This window comes from Limanda limanda, chromosome 8, assembly GCF_963576545.1.
Source record: "Limanda limanda chromosome 8, fLimLim1.1, whole genome shotgun sequence".
Classification (NCBI taxonomy): Eukaryota; Metazoa; Chordata; class Actinopteri; order Pleuronectiformes; family Pleuronectidae; genus Limanda; species Limanda limanda.
The window spans coordinates 28707288-28724117 of NC_083643.1; the positions used below are offsets into that span (position 1 = coordinate 28707288).

The 16830-nt window shown below is 38.0% G+C and overlaps 1 protein-coding gene across 1 annotated transcript in view; it reads right to left on the reverse strand.

The window, feature by feature from the left end:
- Positions 1-16364, reverse strand: part of LOC133009763 (anoctamin-1-like) — a 42351-nt gene extending 25987 nt beyond the window's left edge. Inside the window, exons 1-9 of the mRNA XM_061077297.1 lie at positions 16260-16364; positions 11224-11601; positions 4252-4350; positions 3806-3957; positions 2596-2650; positions 2241-2289; positions 1075-1130; positions 580-621; positions 104-168 (exon numbers count right to left, since the gene is read on the reverse strand). Of these exons, the coding sequence (XP_060933280.1) occupies positions 104-168; positions 580-621; positions 1075-1130; positions 2241-2289; positions 2596-2650; positions 3806-3957; positions 4252-4350; positions 11224-11601; positions 16260-16364 (1001 nt within the window). The remainder of the gene's footprint in view (positions 1-103; positions 169-579; positions 622-1074; positions 1131-2240; positions 2290-2595; positions 2651-3805; positions 3958-4251; positions 4351-11223; positions 11602-16259) is intronic.
- Positions 16365-16830: the final 466 nt, after the last annotated feature.

Sequence of the window (16830 nt, forward strand, 5' to 3'; positions counted from 1 at the left end):
CAGCAGTTCTTCAAAATAAAAACCTTATTGTATTATAACTCAGTTATTACCTCAAAAGGATGATTGCCAATAATCAAAATCACCTACAGAAATAGGAACTTACCGAACAAGTCCGATAGGCTGATACTTGTAGAAGACACCATAGTTTGCCCACTCCTCATACAAAAGCTGAAGAAGACAATTTATTTACATTAATTGTATTGTATGACACTTCTAGCCACTTCTACATAACTGTTATTATTACAAAAGTTAGCGCTACTCTTATATAAATTTGTCCAATGTATTCATCAACAGAGGCTCAGTAAAACCAACAGAACTACAATATTTCAGGTGAACAATTTTTTTCTTGCTACAAGGCAAAATCTCATCCTGCTGTCAGCTGTTTTTTGTCTTCCCTGTAGCTCTTTAGATGCTGAATGCAGATGGGGGATAGTGTTCAGTTGGATTATTGAGTTTTTAAGAGCTGCCTGTTTCAATCAAAAGTTACATAATGAGGGCAGTAAAATAAAAAGAATGGGTCAGAAAAGAAACTGATGGATGAGCTGAAACCCTGTCAGGTTCTAGAAAAAACTCTCTTACCTTTCTATCATTGGACTCTGCACTCTCCTGATTTATTTCCCCCTGTAAGTGGAAAGGAAAGAATCAGTTTTGAAAATCTTTTGTGGAATTCAGCAGCTCAGGTTCGACACCTCAGATCTTCTGATGCCAACCTCAGGTCCCTAGGATCAAGAGCCGAGCCTGGGTTGACAGGGCGTTCAGTCATCACCCCCTCTCTGTGGAACTCATTACTACCACACATAAAAAAGGCTCCTACACTGCTATCATTTAAAAAGAAACTCAAAACCCCCCCAGACTGGCCTTCCCCGGCTAAACCCCCCACCCCATGTTTTTAGTTTGTTTTTTATTTTCTTAGTATACCTCATTCTAACCATTTTCTTTTTATTTGTATTAAAGAGTATATTGATTGTTTCCTTATTTTATCCTTCACTATGTAACGCACCTTTGAGAGCTTTGAAGTATATTACCAAACTGTTGAACTATCATCTGTAATTATATGGTAGCATTACTACTCACATCATGAAGAGGGTAAGCTGCTGTATAGACACCGCTACCAAGAAGACTGGTGATACCTGCCAAGGGAAAACAGAGGCACATGTTATATGCATTTCACATCTTTGGATCCTACCTCGTTGAATGTGACCAGAGATGATTTATTTTTCTTCCATAATAGTCAGTGCTTAAATATCAATACAAGATTGGACCCAAGAGACAATCAATCAATTAATCACATTTTATTTGTATAGCCTATAGTCAGAAATCACAATTCGTCTCATAGGGCTTTAACAAGGTGTGACATCCTCTGCCCTAAACCCTCAACAAGAGTACAGAAAAACTACCAAAAAAAAACCTTTTACAGGCTAAAAAGAACTAAGAAACATCAGAGGGAGCCACATGTGACAAGAGAAAATATTTTAAGTTTTTGTTTAACTGTTATATTTAAAAAAGTGAATCCAAGTCAACCTGCTACATGTGCATGATCCATTCACAAACAGGCCAGTTTACTCCTTTATGCAGAATCAACAGATTATCCAGTTTGTCAATCATGTAACTGTGCTAACAGCATCTGTTCTGCCACCCAACATGCAGAAGTTCAAGATCCACTTAGTGCTACTTCCAGCTTAGACACACTATAGACTGAGGCATCCTCAATTGATCCCTGGAATGGGACTGACTAGTTGGGGGCTCCACATTGAACAGTCCCCAGGCCCAGAGGGAGGGAGCTTGTCCACTGGGATTCAGAGTGTACTGCACTCCTGCCATCATCATCATCTTCATCACCATATAGCACCTCCCATCCCCAGCTCATTTGAGTCCTGTTCAACATGAGGGATTCCCTTGTGTTGTGTGGGAATGTGAATAGGTGTGTTGTAAGACTTGATGTCAGGGTTTTGACAATTTGTGGTGAACTTACATTTGTTGGTTGGTTAGTTAGATTAGTGACGATTCAGTGATTTAGTTTGCCTTCCACCAAGCTATAAAAGTTGAAGAAATGATTGTATTTTAGTGGAAGTTAGTAGTAGTTAGTAGCTAATTGTAGTTTATTCATTCATTTTTTGTTTTTTAATTCATTGGGCTACAAAAGCTGCAATAGGTCATATATAATATGTTTTTAAAAGGTACATCTCACTATAAATACTTGGCACACATTTTGTCGAGATGTCAGAGAGATCCACACTTACCCATGCTGTACTTGGCCTTGCATTTTGTTCTTTTTAGTATTTCAAAAACCTGAATGTGAATGAAAACATGAGAAGTTTATTCAATTATCTTTGCTGTCCAAGAAAAATAATTACAACAAAATATTTTAGTGTTATTTTTTGTAATCATAATGGTATAGCTCTAATCTTCAATAATGGTCACGACCAAACTACTAATTATTTATTTTACAGAGAGAGAATTACCTGCCCAACACTATCCTGTCCACTATAAATGTATGTTTTTACATTTGTTCATTAACTGAAATAATGTCAGAACAGAATGAATACTTCTTTTCCATCATCTGGATAAATCACAACAAAGCTTCAGTGGACTCACTATAGAACTCCTGGTTTTGCTGTCAAAGAAGGAATCTTTGTCTGAAAAGTCAAACCTGTTAACACACACACACACACACACAAAAGTTGAAGCTGACATTTTATCAGAGGTAGAGGAGTGTTTGTTTTCCTGGACTGTGGATAGTATTCATTCAGTTGATGTAAAGTCTAATTTAAACACAACAGTTGTGGACACTGACAATTCTTATTTTGATCTCTGATCACAAGATAGTTCAACAGAATATAGAAGCGGTTTGTTCACACACATACACACAGACACAGACACACACACACAGACACAGACAGACACACACACACACACACACACACACACACACACACACACACACACACACACACACACACCCATACACCAACACACACACACACACACACACACAGGGAGATACATTTATTTGAATGCCTTGCTGAGGTTTTATTTCAAGTCAAGTCTCAGCAAGGCATTCAAATTTTGGATGTGTATTTTCAACCCTCACGTCACAGAGGAAACTCAAATTACTCACACTGGACTAGAACCTCAGATGACATTATGACAGCTGCACAAACAGAGCGTTGGGTTAAAGTGGCTACATTTAGCTTGCCATATAAATCCTCTATTGACTGCTCTGCTTTTTATTACGTTGACGCCCTCTGCTGGATTTCATCAGTGGCCCTGACAGCTGATGTTGTGGCTACATGCACAGTAAGTTGGTCCTGCTGAGGCTGTCACACAGTTGTTACATGTAAACAGAAGTCCTAGCTCAACCTACTCCACTTTTTGCACCACATAAACTCTATTGATTCCTTTTACAATGTCAAGCTGTTTAACAGTGAGGTGCCACATGTGCTCTCTCATTGAGCTCTTTGGCTGCTCTGAAGTCATATTTTTTCTACGTCTTAGGGGGAACAGAGAAGGAATCCTGTTGTTGAGCAGAACTCAAGCTAATGTTTCTGCAGTAACATTGGTTACTCAAGGTCCTCCTTCACCTCCCCTGACCAGGAGGGTAACAAATTAACAGATCACATTGATGCTGGTCAGGAAACAATTTAATCCTGTTTCAGTTTTCTAACTTAAGTAAGACTTTTCCATAGTAAATCCTACTCAGAGTAAGCTTCCCTAATTGCGAGGCAATTGTGTTACAAGGCAACATGGGTCCAATTTTTTCAAATTGTGATCAATCAAAATGTGAAAGAAATAAAGTTATGCTTACAGGTGTTGTTTTTCTCTGGAGAAAGTGTGTGACAAATGTTTGATGTTCTTGGGTTGATGTTCCTCAACATGAGGGTGGAGAGGCTCCAGAGCTTTACTGACCAGAGAGCTGATCTTCTCCATGACACCACTCGACTGCTTGACTTCATACACCTAGAAATCCCCACAGAACACACACTCAAGGTTAAGTTGTATATTCACACCTGTAAACATGTTTACTGATGCATTTATCTATCCATCAAAATGTGGCAGCAGTGCAGTGTGTAAAATCATGCAGGTACAAGTCAGGAGCGTGTGTGTGTGTGTGTGTGTGTGTGTGTGTGTGTGTGTGTGTGTGTGTGTGTTAGGGACAACATAAGTGGATGTAAAGTCTCATTAGAGTGCATGTAGGCAGTAAAATTGAGTAAGTTGAACAGTGTTAACCTCTTCAGAAATAATGAGTCTCACCTTCTTAGTGGGCATCTTTAGCTTCATGAACTCAGCTTCTCGACAGAGAATCTTCCAGGGAGCATGAATCTTCACAAAACCCACGCCTGGAATCTTGGTCTGAGACAAATAACACACAGATAGAGCTCAGTTATGTTTATTTCAAAAAAACAAGACAAAAAACGTTACAGATGGAAAGCATGTTTCATTTCAAAACTCTGAGCAATAACAAAGAGTGTTCCCTGAACACTTCCCTGTTGTCTTTTTTATATAGGTCAATCTTCTCATGAATTATGTCTTTGTACAGTCTGAAGTTTGTTTTGTTTGATTTCATCCCTTTCTTTCCTTCCATTCCACATAATCACTCCACAGATTGATATGCACATACTTTTTGGTGCAAATATAATAATGTTTCATATAGGATGTCCTTCTCAGTTGTAGCCCACTTTGTCCATATATCATTTTGTAAGTTACTGGGGAAATAACTTAAATTCTACTAGATTCATGTGTTTCCGTTCTTGGACAGATTATTGGTGTGTTCCCAATATCCAGCATTTTGTACGATCCCTTATGACTTTATGTTTCCCATACCTCATCAAGATTAATCAATTATGGTAATACCAGTATAAAATACAGAGCGGACAATGATTTATGATCCAGAATGTGTCTAACTTTTTCGTAAAACTGCATTGCTCTCTTCTACTTTTATATTTTCAATAATGAAATTTTTCCTCATAATTTATACTTTGCATGAGTTTAATTTTGTTCAAATTTAGTTTAGTTGGTATCAAACTACATCTTTCATAAATGGACAAATCCTTATATAATACAATAGTATTTAACAATAGATACACATTCAATAGATAGGGAACATCAATACGAGGGAAACACGGTGCAGTGGTTAGCATTAAGAGGGTTTGAACGTAATGGCTGGACGAAGCCAAATTTGTGTGAGTTTGCATGTTCTCCTCATGTCTGTTGTTTTTTTCTTGGTACTCCAGTTTTGGATGATCTCCAGCTTTGGGTATTCCCCAAAATGCAAAAGTTTTGTGAGAATATCTTCCTCTGTGTGATGGCCAAGGCCACATAGGGTAATATGTTCCAAAGTCACACTCTCTCTCCTCATCAGTTTGCTACACACATTTATTTTGTACTGAGCCAAACCAAACAATTAACATCCCAGTTTGCTTATATGGAATCTGTTTAATTGCTTGTAACCTTACATTGTTTAGATGAGGTGCACACATTTTAACACTGTAGGGTTACACCGGAGATAGTTTGTTATATTAATCATCTGCTTCTTTGTCTTTGAGTTACTGTGGCTGGTGGGGGAGGTCCCTTCCTGCTGGAAAAAGGAGTGGCTCAGTGATGAGGACTCTTAAAACCTGGAGCCAGCTCATCGGGCCAAACCATGTGCTTGTTTACCCCTTGTTTGTTATTTGCTATATACAGTATGTCGCCTCATGTCTCATTGTGGGGGGTAAGTTTGTTCATTATCACAGTCTGTTGTTCCTTTAAGTAGAGTTACCTTTTGTTGACTTCTTTTATTGGCCTAGTTATAACATTTTAGGTTCATAATGTTTATAATCTTTCTAAAGTGAGGGTTGTAGTGGGACCAGGAGGAAACCATTTATGTGTGTATTGATTTGAGGGACTCAAAACTGTACACCAGTACTGCTGCTGTGCATAGAGACTAATAGTTTCCCTCCTGATCTGATTTATGCTTGTTTTGATGAAAATAATTTGTGTATAATTTGACTTGATCAATTAATTAAATTAAGTAGTTTAAGGCTCTGCTGGACCACTTCAATGAGTCACATTGGAGAAGTGCTATGGGTATATTTGGTCCTTGTTGAAAATCTAATCAAACTATGTGTGAAAAATGAAGATAAAAATACAAATAATAACTCAATAACTCAAAAAATTATTAAATATTAACTGATTTCATGCAAACCCTTTCCCCCTGGCTGAAAGCCCTGTTCTTGACCCATTCCTCCGCCACAACCTCTTTCACTTCAGACTCTTTCTCTCTTTATGCAACCTCATCTGAACCCCCAAAAAGCTTTTTGCTAGAAAACAGTGCATTAAATGGCATAATCCAATATGCAGTTCTCCATTTTCTAGAGAAAACACAAACATCAGGGCTCATAAAGAGTATCTGCGTGTTATACCAATGCAAATAGCCAAATAGCTCTAATGTGACCAGACTATGCAGGTGCAGACACTCAAATAGACAAAGTCTGTTGGTCCCTAGGGAGTAACTACTAAAGTATTGTTGTGTGCATGTCATCCTAAGTGGATATCTTCCAAAGTAAGGGTTTTTCCTCTCTCTCTTGAAAATCTTGACACACAATTAGCAAAACCATGAAAACCTTCAAGTTCCCATTTGCAGGTTTTGTAATTTTAATTGAGGGTTCTACACTCCAGCCTACATGACACTCTATAGGAATGGAAGCAACCAAAAAGCAGACTTAAATCAAACATGGGAGAATTGCGTTTGGCACTCTTGTGTCCAGCTTTAGTGAAACAGGTATTAAGACCTTTTCTGAAGTAGTGGTAACCTCAGGTCAGCCATTTCAAGACACTGCTGTAGACAGTCTTCTTTTCTATTTATACACTGGCATTAGGACATCTTATACATATGCAGAATATCAGTTTACACTTTTACATGGCTGATACTCAGATATTTCTAATCCGCAACCATGCAAATAGTTTTACAGAATCAGCCTTCCTTCAAATTGAGAAGTAGATGCCTCCTAACTTCATATCGATAGAAACAAAGCCAAAGACAAGCCTAAAGTTATCTGAAAGTGCTGTTTACTCGGGAAGACAACTTCAGTCTACACAATTCTGCTGAAAAATCACAACTAAACACAAGTTATACTCAGATTTACATACCTTCAAAAATAGGTAACATAATGGGAACAGCTTTGAGCTCCGAGTTTTCAATATGCAACAAAGGACCAAGTCCAAATAAATGAAGAATGTACAAAGAGCAATGCTAATCAATTGGGATATTAAGATCACACCCATCCATTACAGTACTCAAAGACGTCTGTTCAGACTTATAAACTAATGTCCGAATTCTTCACATAAGTTACGACAGAAATAACTTACACCCAGTTAGAGTTTCAACAAACCATTAGAATTTGTTTACCTTCCTCCAACATTATTAGCAGGCATAAAACTTTAATTTGAAAGAGAACTGTTTCTTTATATCGTGTTCAGATTTGGAAATGCTCGCTCTAACAACCCAGCCCTCTCTAATGATCCATGTTCATGTGCAAAGCTGTTTGTGTGGACTCAGATTTTACTGTTGCTCGACTGTCCTGTGCTTCACTTTGGGCACTTTTCCTCACCCATACTCAGGTGCTCCTAAAATGTCTGTTCTCAGATTTCTGCTCTTGGATTTATGTGAAATGACCCTGGCAAAATTCCCCAACCAATAAAATGCTTGGTGTGATGTTGAGCAATAAAATAGTCCACTACTTCATCGCAGATGCATTCCCTTTTTATTCTTGCTGAGTCCCTCATGGGTTCTTACTGATTAACAGGTTCAGCAGATCACTCACCAGCATGCCTCGTTGTTTTTATTTTAATTGGTAGTTATATTTAGAGCATGGGAATACATCCATGGTGATATGCTTAATTATACAAACATTCGTTTTAAGTCTTAGTGGTTGCTATCTAACACATGAAGACAGCAGACGACAATAGTAACATTTTAGGAAACTGGTGAGGTCAGGCATATATATATATGTCACAAAATAGGATTACAATTTAGAACATTTTTCATTCTTGCTACAGTAAGATACAAATTTAGCTGCGCATCATTTCACTGGGTTTATTATGATTGTTTTTTTCTTTTAATTCTACAGTTGTTTAATGTGATTTAAATTGCAATCATATTTTATAATTTTTATCTTTAGAAAGTTTCAGTGTTTATTATAATTGTTTTAAATGCATGCAAATGTTGAAGAAGAAAGTACACACATTTTTAGGTTTTACTCACTGATGTTTAATTGCTGCAGCTTTTAGTTAAAATATTGTCTAAAATTAAGTGTAGCCTGTTAATTTTAAAATTTCTGTTCTGAGACAAGAGATGTTTCAGGTGATGCAACTGCTCCACACAGGGAGCCCTGCACACAGGCTGGCTCTGGCAGGACCTGAACCCAAATATTTTTCAAAACATTTTTGTCTGAACCTTAAGGTCTCGCTTGACCTTCTATGTAAAGTATCTTGAGATAATGTCTACAACGATTAGCGCTACACAAAGAAAACTGAAATGATTTGAGCCTGGCCCAGAATGTCCTGTCCTGATGGGTCCCATCAGGCTCAGGTCTCTCCTAAGATGCTCAGCTGAGGGTTCACCACAGTGCTGTGTTTCCAATGATGTGTGGCTGAAGCTCAGATAACTCTGTGCACTTCCATTTAGTTTTTACATCCTAGTCTTATGTGTTTGACAATATATATTTTGACTTCAAATCTAAGACCATACAACTTTCTTTACTTCAATTATTCCTCTTTCACCTGATACAGCTTTCACTGCATTCCACTTATAGTTTTTATTTTGTATTTTATGCAAACTACTGACAAATACCCAATCTAACAATTTTTTTTTACACACATCCACCCCTGAAGTGGCACAAATACTCTTGCATGGATTTAACACAGTGTTTATGAGAAATTGTTTGCAAATAATTGGATTTCAAAAGTTTATGAAATAGTATGACTTTTTAAAGATTTGTTGAATCTACTTTATATTGCCCCCTTTTTTAAAATGCTGTATGAATGAGAGACTCCCGTTTGTAACATGCAGAGAGTCAGTTGACTTAAAAAAATACATTTCTAATGAATAGTTTGGATATTTTGATAAATTTGTGTGTTACTAGAGTATTTATGCCACTTCACTGGCAATGACAGAAGACCAGCTTCTGCTGCTATAGGGTCACCTTATTTCCTTTCAAGGGTGGAGATATCTGTTGCTAATGGGCTTATGGACATACTGTGACTTAAGTTTAAGTCTAAAAATGCTGCCATTATTTTAAGCCACAAAAATACTCTTTGCTCTGCAAGGTCTGTTGGGGTAATATATTGGGTAATTCAAATATTTTTCCAACTGCAAACTGGAACCAGCTATAACAACCCACTCTTTTCATGAGTGGTAAACTGATCTTCAAGTGTAAAATTGGTGGAGTGAGTTGACTTTTAAATACCAGTGTAGTTTGATCTGTAGATATTTGCCCTCTTATCTGCAGCCAGACGTTATAAGTAGACTTCAGAAGGAGAAATACTGCAACAGGCTCAGCTCATGACACTTGGGACAGATCATAATTCATGCAGTTTTTATTTCTCTGTAGTTTAAGAACGCATCATGACGCAGAGTTTTCATGAACCATCTTAAGACATGACCGAATCCAATCAATTGAGTAAGAAAGGGTTTTACAGATGATAGGTTTGTGTGAACAGGTACTCGTGGGTACAGATACAGAGTCAGTGTGAGAGAGTCAGCCCTGCAGTTGTGGGCTGAAGCAGAGCTGCAAACACTGTGGCCTGTGACACACAGTGACATACAACCCCACTTACTCACTCTCTCTGTTTACAATGTTGAACTTTGAACACTTTTTTGCTAATCTCTTTACTTAACTTACATCGTGTTAGGTGTTTCTAATTTATTTAATTTCCAACATGTCATTAATAAATGTAATAATTTACTAATAATTAGTGCTGTCAAACGATTAAAATATTTAATCGCGATTAATCGCATTTATGTCATAGTTAACTCGCGATTAATTGCAAATTTGTATCCATGTCCCTTCATTTATTTTTTTTACATAATTTTTTTTTCGTTTTAATGCTCTTATCAACATGGAAAAGTGGATTGGCTTGTTTCATGCAAATGTTTTATTTTATTGAAAAACAACATTGCCAAACAGGGCGGTACAAAATAAAATTATAAAGTGCACATTTCAGGTAAACAAGGACTCAGCCTATAGTGCAGTTAAACCATGGCTTAATATTTTATTTTTTTCAAGTTTGCTGTGAACATAGCAGTCAGGCCTCTTATTTCAGAAACAATGAACCGTAACAGTTTGGTTACCAATAAAAGGTAAGCGTACTACTTCTTTGCTTTCAGCCAGCTACTCAAACAGACAAGCAACAAAATAACAAACAAACAAAATACACAGGCAAGTGTCAGCCTACTTTGAAATAAATTAAACACAGAACTTTGTAGGGCTATTTGAGTCCTCCCCATATTTGTGGAAAATGTATGAAATAAGAAGTACCCTATTTTTAAATAAATAAAACCACATAGCTGCAGCCTAATAGTGTAACGGACTGGGTTTATGTTTATGTTTGGTTTTCACGTATGTTCAGTAAAACACTGTGTTGAAGGAGCGATCTGATATCCTGAGGGTCAGTGAAGGGGTCGGGGTGGGACATGTGACTGTTTGGACCAATAGGATGGGGTTGTTTGGGTATGTCAGGCCCTCATTGGCTAGTTTTGTTGGGGATTGGGGGTCAATGAGGAAGTGAAGGGTTGTTGATGTGTGCGAGTGACGGAGTAAGAGCGAGAAGTGCACATGTTCGTGTAGAGGATAATAAAAGTTACTAAACCACGAAGAAGTTCCGTGTCCTGTGTAAGCGGGGACGCTGCAATAGCTTAAAAATATATATTTTAGTTGGCGAAATATTAAAACAAAAAGCGAGAGCAGGTCAGACTGGAGGGGAACACAGATACTGAAGCTGCAGCTGCAGCTCTGCGTTAATCTCGCTTTAAAAAAATTGACGGCGTTAAAATGGGTTTGCGTTAACGCCGTTAATACCGCGTTTAACTGACAGCACTACTAATAATAAGTGATAATAATAATCCACTTTATGACAGTACCTTGTATTATTATGATATTGCTTTGCAAACAGAATAAGGAAACATGTTAATAGAGTAGACTATGTGTTTCCGGAGAGGGTAAATGGATAAAGATATAAACTCACATCATCTTTCTCCAGCTCCAGCCCCATATCTCTCAGTTTCCCCTCAAACTCCTCCCTCCTGAAGGCCTTGTGATCCTCCTGGCCATTAAATGTCTCTCCAGGACAGCCCAGCTCCACGTCAGCTCCGGCTGATGTCAAGTCTTTTGGCCTAGGCACTTGGTTACGTCGAAGACGTTCGTCACGGGCATGGGGGACACGTCGTAGGCTGCGGGCAACAGCATTTTCCGTCAGCAGGTGTGCTGAGTGTCGACAGGAGCGGCCCCCACCTGGCTTCTTCACATGGTAGGTGAGGACGTAGTCAACACGCCGCTGACCGTCCTGGAAGTAGAGGCCGTGCTGACAATGGGTGTTTTCCTCTGGGGTTAGAGCCTTCAGCAGCTGGCAGAATGCACAGAATTATAAAAAGGGAGGGGTGAGGATTTCAAATGCAGTCTTATGAACACTGTTTTATGAATGCAAGATTTCATTTGTTTTTGTCTGTTGATAAGAACAAATCCAGAAGACAAAGCAAAACATTTCAAATGACTTAGCAAAACAACAAATTGTGTTTCCCCATTGAGTGTTTTCCCATTCTGATCAATGCACAGGTCATAGTGTTAAACTATTTCACTGATCAGCAGATGGTGGTGACATATCAACATGAACGACAATAAATCAGCAAAGTCAGGGCACAAGACGGTACACCAACACAGTAGATGGCAGTAATGCACCTTGACATTGGTTGCCACCTGCCAATAAACCTAACAAAGACAGAAAGAAAACTCCACAAGGCACAGCACCACTGCTCCCATTAGGAGTCTTATTAATGTTCAATTAAACAAGTATAATCAATGCTTATATAAGATAAACCTATTTAAAATGTAAACATTCCAGCTGGGCTCTCTATGTCTCAGATCATTGTTTCTTTCTACAATATTATCATCATCGATATTATTATTATTATTATTATTATTATTATTATTATTATTATTATTATTATAATCATTATCATTATAATTATTATTAATGTTCAAATCACACCACATTCTACACTACCCTTCCTTGGATCCTTAACAAAACAGATGCCAAGCCGCTTGCATACATATACACATTTTTTATACAAATTTTTACTTCAAAGATCTTCTTATGTTAATTGATTTTGGCGCCTCTGTGGACAAAAGTGGTAGTGTTTCCACAGTCTCCTGTCGTAACAACTTTTGATTAGTCAGCATGCGCATTTCTTTAGGATGGAGAGGAAAAAAGTCACTCAACTGTTTGCAGGGTAGCTATGATGTTGCTGTATGATTGATAACTGTAATGTGACAACTGTTCATTCACTTTGGTTACATGTTAACCTACAATATGTAATACTAAGTAACAACATTTTCATTGTAAAGGCGAAAGTAACCAACATTCCCTTGTGATATACTGTCTTCACTACGCCACCAGCAGATATAAATCACTGGCAAAGCCAACAAAAAACGTTCAGTTATACACCAACAGCTACTGCCTGGAAAGTATGGAGGGTTTTCTGGGTCAAAACTACATATATAAATAGTTACATATATAATTATATAAATACATAAATAAAAGGATAAATAAATAAATAATTTTATAAATAAATGCCTGAATAAATGACTAAATGTGTATTTTGACATTTATTTATACATTTATTTATTTATTTCGAATTTTATTTTCATATTTATTTAAACATGTATTCATATATTTCGAGTTGTATCTATTTATTTATTCATACTTTGCGTAACCTGCTGGACAGAAAAAAATAAAACTGTCAACTTCAGTCATTAATGGGCAGGGGTGGGTTAAAGCTTCTGATTGGTTTGTAAACAAGCTATGCTGGATCGAGCTTTGAGTTTGGTTTGCACTGTGAAGCTACATTCCAGCAGATGGAGTTGAGGCAGAAAGAAGTCATACGATACCAACTATATATAGTCTGTTCTTTTTTAAATGTATTTAAAAAAAATTGTATTTGGGAATATTGTAAATAGTAGTGATTCTAATCTATTCTCTATACCAGATGGTGGCGGAACTTAGGGCTGCAAGATATTAGGAAATATGCAATATGTGACAACTTTGTTTAATATCGCGAAGATGATATGATTTGCGGTTAATAAACATAAACAGTCCCTGGCTAATGACGCAGAGACCACGACAGCTCCGTGTCCGGGAGAAGGCGCACAGCCCGGTCGCAGCACCACCAAGGCTTGGGCAAACACTAGGGAGCCATACACAGGTCTAAGTCCACTTACAGTGTCAATAAGGGTCTTTTCATACATGTTTGGACCGTGAAAAGTTATTTTCTACAGTTTTTATCGGCTCTGTCTGCAATTTACTGCTTCTGTCTCATTCGCGCTAATCGTTGCGTCAACTGCGTGGTTTTGACTCAGACTGAATATCTATGCATGTGTCCAATCATGTGTGGATGTGTGTGTGGGCAAGTAAGCGAGAGAAAGCGAGAGAGAGAGAGAGAGAGGAAAAGAGGGAGCGAGCAAGCGACAGATAAATGTGCTGCTCTGAATAAAGATTGAATTAATTAATAAGAACATCACTAGAAGTTTCCACAGCAGAATTTAGTCTGAGGAGGCAGAGCGAGATTAGACAGAGCAATGCGGCTACGTCAAACATCTGTTTTCAAATTCTCTGTTTTCTTTCTATTCTCTTCTTATTCTCTCCCGAACAATGATTCACTGACAGAAAAACTCGTCAATGATCTGAATGTCTTCCATGTATCATCTAGGGCAGCAGGGTTCTTCTTCTTCTTCTTCTTCTTCTTCTTCTTCTTCTTCTTCTTCTTCTTCTTCTTCTTCTTCTTCTTCTTCTTCTTCTTCTTCTTCTTCTTCTTCTTCTTCTTCTTCTTCTTCTTCTTCTTCTTCTTCTTATTCAATTTGATTGGTGGTTTGTAACCAGATGCACACTGCCATCTTGAATTAGTTGGGTGCCCTGGCATTGGTGGCAACATTTTATAAAAGAAAAAAATAGTGTATAAATTATGATCTGTCAGGAGAGTCATGAGCTGAGCCTATTGCAGTATTTTTCTTCTGAAGTCTACTTTTAGCATCTGGCTGCATATGAGAGGAAAAGTATCTACAGATCAAATTACACTGGTATTTAAACGGGAACTTACTCCACCTATTTACACTTGAAGATCCGTTTACATGTCATGAATAGAGTTGGTTTGCTATAGTTGGTTACAGTTTGCAATTGGAAAAATACCTGAATTACCCAATATCTTACCCTAAATGACCTTGAAGAGCAAAGCGTAATCTAGAAAACATTTAGCTATTGTGCCTTAAAATTATGATTATATTGTATAATTCTAGCATTTTTAGACTTTGACTTAAAGGTTCAGTGTGTATAATTTTGTGACATCTAGTGGTGAATTTGCATGTTGAATACCCCTCACCTCAACCTACCCTTCCAAACATGAAAGAGAACCTGTGTCAGCCCTCAGTTGTCTTAAAAACGTTGTTTAGTTTGTCCAGTCTGGACACTAAAAAACATGGCCGCCTCCCTAGAGATATCCCGCTACCGATATAAAAATATCAAGGTTTTTAAAGTTACAGGGACCATTCTCGGGTAAAGACATCAACAATTCAAACAATTTAGATGATTACACACATTAAAACATCACAAGGATGATTTATATTCAAATTCTTCTAATAGATCCCTTTCACCAAAATATTACACACTGGATCTTTAAGAGTTGAGCATCAGCTTCTGCTGTTTTTGATTATGACCATTCTTTTGTTTAAATCTTCTGTTTTAATCTGATCCTTGGTAGTAGCCCAACTTTATGTAATAAGAATGATTAATTATTACCACACCCCTAAACATGGGTACCACATGGGCATGTTTCTGAGAGTAGCTCTGATGCCTTCAGTCCGTTGGTAATTTCCACCAAAACCTTTTGAGATCTGTGGTATATAGAACCGATTATTACACACATGTTATTTCTCATAAAAATTTGAAGGACTCTGTGTTAACAATCTAAGCTCACAGTATAACGTTTGTGGAGCACATTTGGGACATCTGAAAATCACTTTATTTTGGTTATTGCCAGAAAAAGTTTGCTGTGCTAGATACATGGCTCAAAAGAGTCCTGCGTAGTCTCTGAATAAATCATGGGTGTGCTTAGACTTAACATGCAATAAACCAAACATATTGTTATATAACATGCTCTTTAAAAAACAAGTTTAACAGAACCTTTGCTGATTGCTATTTTAATGCCAGATTTGTCAAGTAGCAGATCTTTGTGTCTATGTAGATGCATATTACTTGTTGCTAATATGACCAGTGACTCGAGACAATGTTTTTAAACCATTGCGACTACTGCTTCAAGATAGCAATGTTTCAACATTGCACCTGACCACAACTGATATTAAGGCCGCTGCAACATCTTTGCTTACAGAAGGCTCATTAAAAATGCCCCATGTTCCCTCCCTTCGGGCAGTTTAATCCAGCTCTTCTATGGGCTCTTTGCTGCCCAGACCTACAATACAGTGGCGGTCTGGACAGCAAAGAGCAGTATAGTGCGATCAGCAGAATGAACCTGAACTTGTTTTGATCTTCCTATTGGACTGAATTAGCAGTGATGGTGCAGGGGGGAATGTCATCAATGTGATCGTATGACTTCTCCTTTACAACTCTGTTTTGCTTTTGCCACAATAATGAAAGTCTTCTATCACTTTTAATAAGAACAATGGTTAGGTGCTGTCTTGAGGATTGTTTATGAAAAATTCCAATTATATTCTTTCTTCTGTAAAATTCCTAGGATTTTGGGATTTGTGGCCAAACACCAGACGGACACAACAATAATTAAACTGGTTGTTGTGGCCCTTAGTTTAATTTGATATACATATTTTGAAACTTGTTACAATTTAGGTATCCAAAATCATGGCATACTACATGTGAAAAAATGTGTCAGGACTGTCCATACTGTGCACAGCAGAATAAATTGAGTTGCTCTGTCTGTCTTGCCTTATCTCTGCCTGTCAGCCTCTGCATGCTCTGTCTCTCTCTCTCATGGAGAGGCTCACCTTAAACTTGCCATGGAAGATAACATCTCGTAGAAAATGTGGAGCCTGTAGCTCAGACTTGGAGGTCGGAGACAGGTTGACTTCCACTTCTGCGTCCTCAGTCATTGTCCAATCCCCGCAGGTCGAAAACAGAGATAAACCGATCTGGTAAGGAATATTTTGCAAGCCTTATAGTCCACTTTGTGCTCTTCCTCTCTCTACGTCTGTGTCTCCTCTTTGAAATGTCTCATTATATGACAACGTTTGATGTTGAGGAACCCCTCCCCTCCTCTGCTTCTCCTCTGATTTTCTTCTGAGTTGCCACTCGTCTGGGGCTTTGCTCGCCTCCCTTTAAAGCTCTGTGAGGAGCTCTGTTGCTGTCTCAGTGTGGAGTGGCTGAAGTGAGCCTGCAGCCCTGTTACTTGAGAAGCGGTCTGTGAGCCAAGATCTAAACTTAGACAACGATAAAACTGATGAAACTCCCTCACTCTCTGTCTTTGCTCAACTGCAATCACGACAAGATCAACCATCCCAATACACAGCCAACATATCTCTCTCTCTCTCTCTCTCTCTCTCTCTCCCTCTCTCTCTC